Source organism: Pseudorca crassidens, chromosome 19 (genome assembly GCF_039906515.1).
Source record: "Pseudorca crassidens isolate mPseCra1 chromosome 19, mPseCra1.hap1, whole genome shotgun sequence".
In the NCBI taxonomy this organism is placed as follows: Eukaryota; Metazoa; Chordata; class Mammalia; order Artiodactyla; family Delphinidae; genus Pseudorca; species Pseudorca crassidens.
In genome coordinates, this window is record NC_090314.1 from 33,893,962 (window position 1) to 33,909,115 (window position 15,154).

Genomic DNA, 15,154 nt, shown 5'->3' on the forward strand with positions numbered 1-15,154 from the left:
GTTGCCCACAGGGCTTCTCCTCCATCCGGAGAGAGAACTCCCAGGCAGCAGCCCTAGAGGAGGAAGAGCAAGCGGGCTTTGCCCTACAGGATGCCTCTGATGAAGGGAGAAGAGCCACCTGCAGGGCTGTGTTGAGAAGGACTCTGAGGCCACATCTGGGTCTAGGTTTCCCACTGTAAACGGGGGTAATAATAACGCCACTTCACAAAGTTTATGAGATTCGAAGAGATGATCACCTAAAGCATGTAGGATGGTGCCTGGCCCAGGCTGGGACTCAGTGAAGAGCAGAGCTGAATCCGATCTGCTGGGTCCTTCCGTCCTATCCATGGCTGCATGTCCCAGATGCCCCTGTGGGCAGTGACCCTCTTGTTGAAAGACTCTGAGTGCCCCTTCTTCACCCAGCACTGCACGTCCTGCTGAGACTAGGGGCTCAGACATCTACTGAGCTCTTGGAGGGGCCGAGGAGGCCTGGTCACACCCAGCAAGTGGGCCTTGATGCAGTGGGGCGGTCCCTTCGCCCTCAGCCACCTTCCTGGAGAGAGGAGGGAACTGCTTGGGTATCGCTCGCGCCTCGGTCAGAGGAACTGAACTTGCAAGCTCTCCTCCACGGGTCCCTACGCTCCAGAACACACCACACTCCTTCTCAACCGCAAGGCCTCCTGGTCTCTGCGCACTCTAGGATCCTCACAGAAGGTCCTGCTGCCAGATCCCTAACATTCCTGCTCTATTTCACCTCCGAGCCTTTGCACAAGCTGTCCCCTCTGCCCACACACCTTTCCCTCACTCTTCACTCTTCCTCTGGGAAGCCATCCCTTCCTCTCTGTTGCTTCCATTTCTCCCATCCTAGCACTCACCCCTCCGGGCTGCCATTGCCTGACACCTGCCTCTAGTCCTCTCTGGACTGTGAACTCTGTGGGGACAGAAACTCTGACCTTAGCAGGTACCTGGAGGTTCAAAAAATACAGACCAGACAGCTCCAGCCCGGAAGTGGGGTTCGGGACGTTGGGGTGGGGGCTAGGTGTCTACATTTTGAACAGGCTCCTTCATTCTGATGACCCCTGACCCAGGGTCTAGTACCGTGCCTGGCACAGCCCTGGAGTAGTGTTTGTTTAGTGACCGCATGAATTTTGCCCATAAAATAAGGCCACGGGCTGACTTGGGTACGTTTCCCTGGGAGAAATAAGGCTGCTTGCTAGGTAGAACCCAGACAGGAGTATAACCCAAGTCCTCTAACAGGTTCAAACAGTTGTTGGAGCTCCTGGGAATTATCGGGGCCGTGCCCCTACCTCCGGGGGGATGCTGTCCTCCGAGTCCGAGCTGTCCTCGTAGACGCTGCCGCCACCCGCCTCCAGGTTCATCTGCAGCAGCTGGTCGATGGTGGCGTCCACGGCGCCGCTGTTGGCACGCAGCACGCACTCGATGATGTCGTAATCCATGTTGGGGAACATGGTCTTGAAGTCGTCCATGGCCTGGTTGAACTCGAGGCGGCGCACCTGGCGGGCGGGCCGGCTGTTGTTGAGCTCCTGCGAGGCGGCCGCGCTGCCCCCAGCCCCGCGCGCCGCCGCCGAGCCGCCGCCCCCGCCGCCGCCCCCGCCGCTCCGGCGGAACAGGCTGGTCATCTTGCCGAGCCGCTGGGGGAAAATGTTTCCCGCCGGCGCCGAGCCCCTTCCCCCGGGTCCCTGCGCCGTCGCCGCTCGCTCGGCGGCTTCTGGAAGCTCAGTCCCGCGACGGGCGGGGTCCCCGGGTCAGGAGACAAGGGCGCGGCATCCGGGCCTGGGCCGTGCGGGGCTGGGCGGCTGGTCATCCACACCCCGGGAGCATCCTGGGTCCGGCTCCACGGACCATCCCACCTGAAACCGAGGGAGACAAGAGTCAGGGGCAGAATGCAACGAACTCGGCGACCCCCGCCAAGCCCACGGGAGAACAGCTTCTTTCTGCTTTCTCTCCAGCTGCAGTAAACAGCCACAGCTCTTTACCAGTTAGCAAGGGCTTACATCCTGACACCACTGTGAGGTAGGTGCTATCATCCCCCTTATGCAGAGGCACAGACCTGAGAAAGTGCAGGAGGCGGGGATTTGAACCCAGCACTATGGCCCCTGAGCCACTGGTCTCAACCACTACACACACTGCCAAGGACTCCTAGAGACTTGACTGGGGCAGGAGGGGCTCTGTATAGGCAATGTCCTCCCCCTCTGGTCTCCAGCCCATCCAGTCTCTGCTTTCCTTAGCTCCCTCACCTCAGGGCCCCACCATCATGGCATCCACTTGTGCAGAGCTCCAGTAAATCTGCAACAGAACGCAGTGCAGCCCACTCAGAACCAGGCCTGTAAATCACTTCCAAGGTAGCACTTCTGCTAGTGCAGGTAACTGAGAGTTGAATGTGTCCAAAAACATCAAGTTCTGACTTTCTCTTGCTTATCCCAGCATGTACGGTAATTTTGCTAAGTGTAGAAAAGTGGCAGCTTTATTTTCAGGGACTGTTCCAGCACAGGATATTCTTAAGTCCTTTTCTAGTACTGGGGGTCATCATCTTAACAGATGATAGAGAAGAGCTGGTGTGAGCCAATCAGCACGATCTTCCTTGCCATGATCTCCACAGTTAACTGATGATGAAAGGAAGACCAGACCAGACCAGACCGTGTGGAAGGTGCAGTGGAAGCGCCCTCCCTCACCCTGAGGCCGGAAGACACATCACTACCACTGATTCCTTCTGTCCCTAAAGGTTAGTCCCCTCACAGGTAAAAATGGGGCTTCATACTGTCCCCCAGTGCCTTCCAGTGCCACCATGCTGAGATTCTTATCTCCTTCAAACCTCCACCTCCTTCGAGGGACGTGGAAATTGTCCGGGGCTTATGCTCTGGGGCTTGCTGGGTGGGTGTCTGCCTAGTCCCAGGGAGGCGGGCTGTGTTCAAGAGCAGGAAACTAGAAGCACATGGGCCCCATGCAGCCTCCGGACACTGATGTTACAGAACTATAATCCCCTCCCACCGCCAGAGAAAACCTCTTAACACTGGAATATCTACATGCAGATACATTTTTCTATGCACATACTACCATAAGTATGAATTCATTTTACTGAAATGTGATCAGACCATAAATTCTACTATGCAACTTCCTTTTTTCCACTTAATGATTGATTGTAGCCATCTTCTCATGTCAGAACACAGAGATCTCCTTCATGGTCTTTAATGCCTGAGTAGTATTCTGACGACTGGGTGAAGTAATGACTTATTATCCAACCTCCTCCACCCCATCGCTTCCCAGACGAGCGAGTCACAGCTCAGAGAGGCCAAAGCCAGTGCACAAGGAAGCCCAGAGGAGAGACCTCAAAGGATCTGTCCAAGAAACGTGTTATGAGGATGAACACAGGAGGGGAGTCAAGTGTGACGTGGCCTCCCACAGCTGGCTTTGGACACCCCAACTCCCCTCACCCACACCTTCCACCCGCCCTGACACACTGTAAGGTCAGAGGATGCTGCCAAAACACCCTCCAAAGTGGGGCTCCACCCTGGTGTCTACCTTTGTCCTGAGTTCTGGAAACTTGCCCTGAGGCTTCTAACAAGGGCCTCAGGGCCAGGAGGCCCCAGAAGCCGGGCCCTGGGCTGCAATCTGCTGTCCTGGTGTCGTCACACACGGGGGTCAGTGCCTTGTGCTAACGCGTCTGGAGTCGGCCACCTTCACCACCTTCGCCCTCCCCCTCGAGTAATTTCATAAGAGAGATTGAGGGACCTGGCTCTCACTTTGCCAAGGGCAGCCCCTTGGAGAAAGAGGCCGGGACCTGATCCCCCCCTGACAGAGGAAGAAGAAAGATGATGGGGTCCACGTTTTCCCCATTAACAGCCCTCTTTACAGGTCCCTTGGGCTCCGGGCCTGAGTGTCGGGAAGCCCCCAAGAAACCTTCTTGCCCTCCTACCATTTAAGTAAGTGCCCTGATTCAGCCCCAGGCGGCAACTCCCGCTCTGCCGCTCCAGCTGTGGGACCTGGTACCCGTCCCCTGTCCTCTCTGTGCCCAATCCCTCACCTACACGAACGGGGCTTCCATGAGAATTAAACAGGATAATCCTCAGCACGGTGCCTGGAACGTGGTTAGCTGCGTGACTGTTGTCGCCGCTGCCCCACAAGGCCGGCAGAGAGCCAGGGGCCGTTGGTATCCAGCCAAGCTGCTCCTGGAGTGGATGGGGCGGGGGATTCTAGGCGATCCTTCCCCAGCATCTGGATATCAACCCCCCGAAATTCTGTCAGCCCTCGGGAAGGAGATACCGATCCTCACAGCCCCAGGGGAGGCTGGGCTGCAGCAGCTGCTTCCATTTACCCCAGGTGCAAAGCCTTGAAAAAGAGCACGTTGTGTGTCTGCCGCGACATGAAAACGGCCGACAACGCTACAGCCTGCTGCACATTACAGATGAAGAGCCGAGACCCAGGACCAGAGGAGCTGCCCAGGACACAGAGCAGGAGCGGTAAAGCCTTGACTTTTCCATCAGAGAGCGTTTCTGTGGATGAGGAGAAAGCGGCTCAGAAACAGTAATGGGAAACAGGATTCAGTGTAGAGAAATGCTATTTTCATAGGACTCTGCAAGGAGCCACGGACTCCCAGAGCCAGGCTGCCTATAATTAACACCAGGAGGGGTCGCTGTGAGGGCCCCCACTTCTCAGAGGACCATCTCCCCAGCCCTCGCTGAGCTCAGGTGCAGAGGCTGAGGCCAGGGCTGAGGTTTGGCCAGCGTGGCTGGGAGCAGGGAGAAGGACTGTCCTCAGGGTCAGAGTCATCCGTGCCAGGCTGCCTTCTACAACCGGCACAGCTCAAATGAAAAAAAATTTTAAACACATGAAAAAATGAAGTAGGCAGCTTAGGTGTACAAGCTTGTGCCAGGCGCTTTCACATTTAATCTTTTTTTTTTTACAACTCCAGAGACAGATGTTATTGTCCCCACTTTATAGCTGTGGAAACCAGTTCAGAGAAGTTAGGTAACTTGTACAAAGTCACACAGCTAGTGTGTAGAGAAGCCAGAATTAGGAACCCATTTCCTAAGAGGCAAAAATGCCAAGTCAGGCTTGCAGGGCTAGGAGCGGAGGAACCTCAGAAAGGCTCAGGAGACGGCACAGCCTGGCTGACATTCCAGCAGAGGAAATGTGACCCAGACAGCACTGGCGGAGGGAGGGCAGGGAGGGGGTCTGTTGGCTCTGCCCCAGAACTGGCTCTGTGACCTTGGGGAAATCACTCCTCCGCCTCTCTGAACCCTGGCTGCTGGGCACTGGCAGGGAAACAGAGGGAGATAACCCCTGACTTCTGAAAAAGGAAGTGAATCTAACCTGCTGAGCCCATTAGACCTCTTGGAGGCAGACTCAGAGGCTCTCCTGAATTCACAGGTTGTGAGCAACCTGGGGATTGGGAAGCAGAAACCCCATACCTGTCCTCCCCCAGGTCCCAGGGAGCCAGGCCTTCCGCCTCCCCAGAAAGGAATCCAGGCCTGGCAGGGGCGGCAGACAGCCAAGCTTCCCTCCAAGCGTGTGTAGACAGCCAAGGCCTGAGTCACTCCCGGCCTGGCCCAGGGAGGTGGGCCAGCTGCCCAAGTCGGAGAGTCATTCTCCCGACTTTGCCCAAGGTCATCCCAGCCAGTCTCCTGCAGGGCCAGGTAGGGCCCACATGGGGGATGTGAGAGCCCAGGAGCCAGAATGGATTCCCATTCTGCCTGTGCCTGGTAAGGCTGTGTGACTTGGAGAAATTATTTCATTTCTCTGAACCTCAGCTTCCTCATCTGTCAAAGTTGGGATCATACCTACGTGGAAGGGGTGTTGTGATAGAATTTATACGGGTGCCTCAGCATAGGAAGCACCCAACGAGACAGGTTGGTGCGACCTCCGGCCCGGGTCTTGGCCCTTTTCCTGAGCTATACTCAAACCTTGAGTGATCTTGTCCAGTCCCACAGCTTTGATACTGTCTACACGCCGAATATTGGCTCCCACATGTCTCTCGCCCTGAGGTCTCCCGGGAACGCGCCCTTGAACTCCACACTTGCACAGCCGACCCGCTGCCTCCACGTGGATGTCCAACAGCAGCTCCAACGTAACTTATCAGGCGGATGAGTAAAGAAGGGAAGGAAAGAAGTTGGAGTGCAGCAACTGTGGGTTCCCTTCCCCTCTCTTCCTTCTCCGGCTCATATCAACGGTGGGGACGGGGTGCTTTCTCCATTTCCAAAGCCCTGTCTTCTCTGCATTCTCATTCAGTCCTCACAACAAACCTATCATTTATACAGGGTGTGCATTATTACCCCACTTCACAGACGAAGCGACCAAGGCCAAGGCTGCTCAGTGACACGGTCAAGGTGCCTGAGCCCTCTGCCGCCTGGCCTGAGGGCCTCCTCCCTGGCACACAAGGCTGGTCTGTTGGTCTTCTTTCCAAGCCAGCGACAGCTCCAGCGGGCAGGAGCTCGACCCCCTCCAACACCTGAATTGATACTCTGCTGCCTCCCAGGAGGACCAGGACTCAACCCCAGAAGGTGGGGATTAGAAGAGGAGGCCTCAGGAGGAGGTATGGGGCTGGGAGGCCAGAGGTCCCAGTTGCCAACACTTTTCTGCACGCCCCCCCCATTCTTCTGAAGTGACTACCCGAGGCCAGCTGTGTCGCTGCACACCCCTGGCTCCCTCCTCTAAAAACTCCCAGGGACAGACCGGATCTTGTGATCTATCTGTAACTGCTGTGATCACAGCCTGCAGAGGGACTCGCTGTCCCTTCTTGCATAAGATCTGGGCCCAGCCCAATGGCACTACCATTCCAGGCCACTAGGTGGTGTCCCAGGGCTCAGGCCACAGCTGCTCCCAGGAAAGGGCATACAGATCAGCTTCTCTCCAAGAACTCAAAAATCAGCCCCACCCCCGACTCTCGGGCTGACTAAAAGGAAGAGGAGCCACCCAGCCACTCCAGGGATCTTAGAATCCAAGACTGGAAGAGTTTCAAAATAATTTATTCCCAAGGTGCGAAATACAAGGCGCACACGCCACTTATTTATATCCTGTGTCCTTGGCAGACATCACTAATCCATCTAGGTATTGTCCTATGGAACCCACACAGCCTCAGAAGCCTTTTCAACTCAGCCCTCTGGGCAAGTCACTACCAAGTGATTAGAACTGGCAAGCAAGATACACCCTGCTTGCCAGCCCTTTCATTTCCCGTATGAGAAGACCAGGCCCAGGCTTATTTTGTCTCATTAGGAATCTGGGCTGCAAAAGCCAGCAGGGCCAGAATGAGGTCATATGACCCCTGGGATGCTTGTGTAACCATGGTTAAGTCCTGGGGAAACCTCAAGTGGGTAATGGCAGTGTTAATGGAGAAGCCGCTGGGCCTGGGGCAGCTGCATCCTTGTCCAATTGTCACCTCAGACGTGATGGGGGCAGGGCACAGGGATGTCTGCCTGAGCTTCTTGGCTTATGAGCTAGAGAGGCCCCAAAAGGGGAGAAAGGAGGGCAGGACAAGAGACAGAGAGAGGCTGTCAGGGTCTGTGTGTGTGTGTGTCCGAGTGTGTAAGTGTGTGTGTATGCGCGTGAGCACCCGGCGGGGGAGGGGGGGCGGGGGCAGCCCTGACAGAGGCGCCTTGTCCTCCGGTCCCTGCACAGTCTTGTTTTCTTCCCAAGCTATTAATGTCACTGCAGCTTCAAACGCCCGGTGACCTTTAAATGCCGAGCCTCCTGCTCCAGACCAAGGCGCGGAAAGGGCTTAATGGAAACTCAAACGGCCACAGCTGCTGGGGCCGCAACAAAGCCAGCCTCATTCATTCCCGAGGCACCGGGAGCTGCTGGGCAGCCACACCTGTGCCCACCCCCCGGGGAAGGGGGTGTCAGGAAGGGCAGAGAGGACCCTCGGGCACGGCCATTGGGAAAAGGAGGCCTTATTGGACCTAAGAGAAGAGGAGGAGGAAGAGAGGGAGAGGCAGACTCAGTTCTGCCATGCCCGGCTGTGTGACCTTGAGTTAGCCACTTACCTCTCTGGGCCATCCCCCATCAATTAGTCCAATCTAAGGCTGGGGCAGGAAAGAAATCCACCTACCCCAGTAATATCTTTTAAAAATCTATACGAGAAAAAAAACAAAAAAAGATGTTTTCTTTCCTAATTTTTCTCTCTCTTGCTTCAACTTCTGTGGGCAGGTCTACAGCTGATGGGGGCTGTTGTGTATGGACTAGGGCAAGAGGTTTCAAAGGAAGTTAATAAGGTCCCTACCCTGTGAAAGGACTGGCCCCAGAGCTTCAGTTCTAAGGACACCATTGTTCATCTTTGCTCCTGAGGCCCAGACATTGGGCTTGGTTGCCGTAAAAGGGCTGAGAAGTCAGCTCCGCCTTCCAGTTGAAAAGATCCAAGATGAAGCTCCTCAGGCATGAATAACGTGTCATTTGTTCGGCTCATCTTGGTAGAATGACGGTAATAATAGCAATAATGATAACATAACACTTATCGCCTGCTTCTTTATGTACCAACCACTATTCCAAGTGCCTTATGCCTGTTAATAACTCTTTTCATCCTCTCTACAGCCCTAAGAGGTACATATTACCAATGCTATTTCCACTTTATAGATAGAAAAATGAGGCACAGAGGAGTCGAGGAATTTGTTCAAGGTCACACAGCTAAGTGGCCAAACTGATCTGACTCCAGACCTGGCACTCTTAATCCGTCAGGCCTGACCCCCTTTCTGCATTCCCGAGGCTGAGCACGGAGTCAGGCACACAGCAAGAACTCAGTAACTGTGAACTGAATTGACTCCTAATGGGGCAGAGTTGCCCCTGGAGAGGCTGGGGGTACCTGGTGCTCATGTCCAGGGAAGAAGGGAGGAGGAAGGAGTCCAGGCAAAGCCTACCAGAAGGAAAGACAGAACCATGGCAGTTTCCTTACAAATCCCTTTTCTCTACTCCACCAAGGTTGTCCGTTGCCTGGGCAACCAACTGTTTTCCATCTCTACCTGAACTGGTTGGGACTATTTCCACAACAATCCGTCTCTCCATCAACAAGCGTTACCAGCTCGGCCAAGACTCTCAACCCAGGCGCCTGGGAGGAGATCAGACTTCAGTTGACAGAGGGGAAGCTGCTCCCCGCTGCCCCACCCAGGGACTGCAGCCTTGCGGAGCGCCTCTGGGCTGGCAGGAATGTGTTTGTACCTGGGACCAAGTGCAATGGCCCAAACTGGGAGAAGGGGGCCCTGGCAGCTCAGGTGCCAGGCAGTGAAGCTGGGCTGGCTCCAGGCATGAGCTCTTGCTGGCCCAGTTCCAGCTCCTTGGGAAAGAGGGGCCAGCTGCCCCTCCCCGGGCATGTCCTTCAGGCGGTTAAGCTGAAGGCCCCTCCACAGGCTGGGCCTGCATGGTCTGATGCTGAGCCCTGAAGTCTGGGCAGGAGATGTCTCTGGGCCCCTGGGACAGGTGGTCAGTCAGTGATGCCACATAATTCAGTATCTGAGCATGCCCAGGGAGTCCAGGCCAAGGAACCAAGATTAGGGAGGGGTGCTCAGAGCAGAGGAGGGTCCTGGGAACTGAAGTCCCAACTCCTGTCCCCTTACCCCACACTAGCACACACTTTGCACCCACCCACTGATCCATGAATTCCACTTCTATGCAATTCATATAACACATTTGATGGAACACTATACAGTGGTAAACAAAAATAAGGCATCTCTGTATGTCTCTATGCCCAAGACCTATTGCTTAGGGGAACAATGCAAGGCACAGAAAAGTAAGTATAGTCTCTATACTATAGTGCATTAGGGTATGTGTATGTCTACATATGGAGAGGGTGAGGGAAAGGGCTCTGAAAGGATTCATAAGAAACTGATACTATAGGCTTCCACTGGGGAGAATTAGGTCATAAGAGACAGATCAAGAAAACTTTTCTCTGTAAATCCTTTGGTACCTTTTAAATTTTGATTCATGTTCATTAATTTTAAAATTATAAAATAAGCAGATAACCTACAAAGAATATCAAAATGATAGCTCTGCCAGTGATTTTCTGTTCTCTTTGCATATGCATATTATCTACAATTGACATGAATTACTTTTTAATAATAGTCATAGCAAATATCTATGAGCACATACTGTGTGCCACGCACTTTCTAAACACGTGGCATGCATCATCTCATCAAAGCCACCCCACAGTAAAGCAATTATACCCATTTTACAGATGAGGAAACTAAGACTCAGAGAGTGTAAAGAGCTTACGTAGGGTCACACAGTCAGTGACAGAGCCAAAATGTGAATGCAAACAATCTGTCCCCAGAGTCCATGCTCTTCTCAACCTCCGTCTTACACTGTTCTCTGATTTTAAAAAACCAAGTCAAACCAAACCAAAAACAACTGAATGATGACAGAAAGAAATCTTAAAAGCACAGAGCCTCCAGGGCTTTAAAACTTTTGTGATCCTTCGAATCCCAACTCCATCCCTCCTACCCGGACTATCTGGGCAAGCCCTCCCTGGCCAGAGCCTCAGCCTCAGGGCCAGGGCCCCACCTATCTCCTGGGAGGGTTGCAGGGTACACAGAGATTCCCGGTGGGCAAGGTGATGGCTGATGCCACAGCTGTTTCAGGGGTCAGACCACAGTGTGGAGGGCCCACCGGAGCAGCGCAGTGGGGCGGGGTCTAGCCAGGAAGCTCCCCGTGGAGGGGAAACCACAAGTTGGTTTTTACCGGCGCTGTGTCTGGGGTAGGAGCGCAGCGGCTAAGGATGGGCTTGAGCTCAGGGCTAACCCCGGCTTCCATCCCGATCACTGCTGCTTGGGTGAGTGGAACATCTCTGAGTGCGTTTCCTCATGTGTAGAACAGGGACACCTGTATGTCCTCAGACAGGTTCCTGAGGGGGATCACGTTCTCTTAGTCGGGGCAGCCGTCAGTAAGACTGTCTGTGTCTAGAGCCTGGCCCAGGAGTCAGGCCTGGGGTTATGATCTTTTTTTTTTTTGGCTGCGTTGGGTCTTTGTTGCTGCGCGTGGGCTTTCTCTAGTTGCGGCGAGTGGGGGCTACTCTTTGTTGTGGTGCACTGGCTTCTCATTGGATGGCTTCTCTTGTTGCACGGGCTCTAGAGCACAGGCTCAGTAGTTGTGGTGCACGGGCTTAGCTGCTCCGCGGCATGTGGGATCTTCCTGGACCAGGGCTCGAACCCGTGTCCCCTGCATTGGCAGGTGGATTCTTAACCACTGTGCTACCAGGGAAGCCCCTGGGGTTATGATCTTGAATCCAGCCCTGAGCGGGGAGAGTATGCAGCATTAAGGCTCTTCTCAGGTGCCTCCAGGACCTCAGGCTGGGGTGCTCTGGGACCCCTGCGTGGAGCTGCCGCTGCTGCTGGGGGCTGGGCTGGTTTGACAGGGGCCTGCCCCCAGGGAGGGGCTCCGGGCTGTGCAGCAGGAGCACAGGCACACAGAGGGCCCTTCTCCGAAGTGCTTCCTATAGCAGCTGGGGAATGCAGGTCCCGGGCTGGGGAGCAGGGGCTTGGGGAGGGGCCCAGCTTCAAACAGCAGGAGGCAGCTGCAGCCCGAGGGCCACCACCCCTCGCAGGCAGGCAGCCGGGACACCATCAGAAATTCCGCCCCGCCCAGACAGCAGATGGGACTGTTCAGAGCCACTTACCAGGCCCGTGCTACTCTCTTCAACCGCAGGCTGCTCGCTCCCCCGCGCCCCTCCTCTGCCACCGCTGGGTTAGGTATCCCTCCCCACCTGTGGCCCTCCCTCACCCACACTGCTCAACTCCAGTACCCGCGTGCCCACACATGCCCTCAGGAAGAAACCCCATGCTCTCCCTGCCAGATGGTGTGTGTTGCCTGAGGTCAGAGCTCAGTGGCCACAGGGCTGGGATCTGAACCCAGATTGTGGCCTCCCGGGCCAGCGCCCTGTCCCCGTGTGGGCGTGCACCCCAGCGCAGCGACGCACAGCTCATGCGTCTGCTTGTGCCACATACACCAGCTCCCTCCAAGCCTTCACTGCACAGGCGGGTGCCACAGATGCCTCAGGCCCTCACAGCCAGGGGCCACGCTCCCTTCCTTTAGATTTTCCTGAACCCTCCCGCCCAGCCCAGGCACTCAGTCCACTCCTCTCTTCACCCAACTTGGAAGCTGTGTTCTTCCGCCAGACTGTCCTACACACACGCTAACGTGCACTAACCGCCCCCTCAGCCTTCCCACGGCCCACCCTGCAACCCCTCCCTTCGCTAGGCTGACAGCAGGGCCAGATGAGGCCCTGGTCCCTCTCTCTCTTCCCCAAATGTGCCCAGAATGGTTTTTACAGCATCAGGTGCATCAGTGGTGAGGGGTGAGGTCAGGCTGACCTGATTTGCAGCAAATCTGGCCAGAACCAGAACCTGGAAGTGGCACACCCTGGCCCAGAAATCAGCTTTCCGGTTCCCTGCAAAACCAACTCCCAGATGGGAGTGAAGGAGGGCTGCAGGCCCGCTGGGGCTGGTAGCCCTGGCCCTCAAATCTGACAGTCAGGGGAAGGGGCAGGAGATCCTGGCGGTCCCAGAACCAGCCTGCTTTGCCTCCAGGGGGCCTCAGTCTCCATCCCTAGAAAATGGAGAGAAAGAGTCCCTGTTCAGTCTGACCTTCCCCATCACTGAAACCTCCCAGAGATGCAAGGACATGAGTTGGGGTGGGGGACGGATCAGAGCCAGAGAAAGGCACCACCAAGCTAGGTACAAACCATGGTGACACCTCTGCAGAAGGGGGTGGCTGCATCCCAGTCCCCCAGGGCTGGAAGGACCTGGACCCTTTCTTTAGCTACAGAACCAGAACCCTTGTCCTCAAATGACATCCTCAGCAGACATCCATTCCATAAAGACATAAAGCAGAGGCCTGCCCTCCCCTCCCTCCCCCAGCAATTAGCGATCAGAGAACGTGCCATTTACTGAGTGCTGGGCTGTGCTTCCCGTGCACTGTGTTAATCCTCACGATAATCTAGTACCGCAGATTATTACCTTCTACCACCATCAGAGCCATTTTACAGATAGGGACAAGGGGTCGTCATGTGTGACCTAAAGGTCGTCCAGGGCTGCACCACATCCAAATTGCATGGCCTCACAGGAAAGAAACCAGTGTGCTGTCAAGTCTTCTGACACACCAGTTTCTTGCAACCTGCTTTAAAGCCTAGGTTTAACCAGAGCTGTTTGCATCTCTGCCTGTTCCCCGCACGGCTACCGGCCTGCTCACGAGGCTCTGGGAAGAGCAAATGTGCTTTTCTATCAGTCTAAAAGCAAATGCCCTTTGCGTTATAGCAATGTATCTGAGAGGATGGTGGAGACCGCCTTCACCAGACTCCTCTGAGGGGTTTGCTAAGGACACACATTCTTCACCCCACTATGAAATCAGAATTTCCGGGGCTACAGCCTGGGAATCTGTGTGTTAACAAGTTCCCCAGATCATTCGAATGTGCAGTAAAGTGTGAGGACCACTACCTTACAGAGTGATGCGGTTTGGGGCCCCAGATTCTGACTTTAGCTCCATCACTGACCAGCCAAGGGAACTTCAGCAAGTCATTTCACCGCCTGAGCCTTCAGGTACCCATCTGAAAAATGGGCAAGGAGGACTAAATGATCTTCAAGGTCCCTTTCATTCTTGGCATCCTCTGTGTGTGCCCTGAGTCCCCAGATGGTCCACAGCTGTCTGAGCTGAGTTTCGTGGACTGTTCAGTCACTGGAGCAGCTGAGGTACACTGTAGGCACACATTAAAAAGAATTCCTATCTGGCTGATTTATGGAGATCTGCAAAAATACCTTATCTCTGGCTCCAAGCCCTGAAAAAATGGCTTTTGGATTATCCATGCCACCTCCCTGCTCCCCTGAATAGCCATTTTTTTCATTCCAGCCTGAGCCAATCAGGATTCTGTAAACATTAGGCCCACACACCTGGGCTTAATCCACAGTCATCAAACAAACGCTCTGCCACTTCACCCCACAAGCCCAAACTCGCAGCCGCTCTGTCCCTCCCAGGGAAGCCGCCAGCCAGGGATGTGTGGACCCTGCACTCCCTTCCTTCCAGTGTGGGATGGGCACGAGGGCTGGGTCGGAGAGAGCGTGTAGCTGGAATGGCCCCAGCCTACAAGTGGGTTACAAGTCACCCAGACTTAAGGGGTATGAGGCGACAATGAGGACAGTCCAGCAATTGCTGGGACCTTTCCAAAGCAGCTGGACACTCCTTAGTCCCGTATCTCCTTGAGGAGCACTGTTAAAACACGAGGTATTCAGCTAGTGCTCAAGCACTTCTTGCTGGTGGCAAACACGACTGACTCATCCTTCAAGGTTTATGAATCTTTGACAGAGGAGCTGTAGTGGTTTTCAGGCCCACAGCCCACAGACACGGGGTGAATCCGGATTCATGCTCCCTTTGTGTGGCACAAAGGGGGGAACCCATGTGCGTGTGCCAAATAACCAAAGAGGAAAGACCAACAGGAAAGGCAGGAGTGAAAACCCAGCTTCCACAGTGGGAAACATCTGTGAATTGTAGCCAAGGTCTGCTGATCCCAGCCGTTTAAAAATCCTGAAATAGATCATTCTCTCACTCTGAACGTGATGACTGCCCCCAAATGATTGTGCTTTACATGTGCACAGCACTTTACAGTTTCCAGTGCTGGGGGCGAGTTCCACAAGCCAGGCTCTAGGCTGGGCCTGTTCCCCGAGAGCAGGGGCTCAGCTGGCACCATGCTGGGCACTTCACCTCCATGGAATCCTAGCAACAGCCCTACGAGGTAGGAGGTGTTACCTTGCAGATGGGGAAGCTGAGGCACAGAGGAATTAGATACCAAGCGGCTAAGTCAGGATTCTACCCCCAAGCCCATGTTCCCAACCACTCACTGCACTGTCACCCTACTTATAATGAGGAGCCTCTGATCTCTGTGTGGGGCACAGAGGGAAACTGAGGCTCCAGAAGGGTTGGGAACGTGGGGTCACCCTGGGGCAGGAGAGAAGCGGCTGCATGGATTGGCCAGGAGCAGGGAGATAGAAAAGAAGGGGGTGCAGTCCAGCTCAGAGCAGAGCAGGCCGGTCCTGCCATATGCCTCCTCTGCTACAGGGGTCCCAGGGCCAACAGGACCCTGCCAGGCTCCGGCTCCCACCCCCAGCAGGGTCCCCCTGTCCGTCCCTGGGCTCTTCAAGCTGGGTTTCCATCCCAACCACAGCGGGCAGCAGCTGAGTGAGTCGGGCCCAGC

At 55.0% G+C, this 15,154-nt stretch overlaps 1 protein-coding gene across 5 annotated transcripts in view; it reads right to left on the reverse strand.

Annotated features, from left to right (window-relative positions):
- CUEDC1 (CUE domain containing 1) overlaps positions 1 to 15,154 on the reverse strand; it is a 76,650-nt gene that overhangs the window by 19,016 nt on the left and 42,480 nt on the right. For 4 of the 5 annotated variants that reach the window (XM_067716090.1, XM_067716086.1, XM_067716087.1 and 1 more), the window contains one exon: positions 1,287 to 1,850. In XM_067716090.1, the coding sequence (XP_067572191.1) occupies positions 1,287 to 1,619 (333 nt within the window). In that variant the 5' untranslated portion in view covers positions 1,620 to 1,850. Of the gene's footprint in view, positions 1 to 1,286; positions 1,851 to 4,021; positions 4,488 to 15,154 lie in introns of those variants that run through there. The other variant, XM_067716088.1, reaches the window with a different exon arrangement.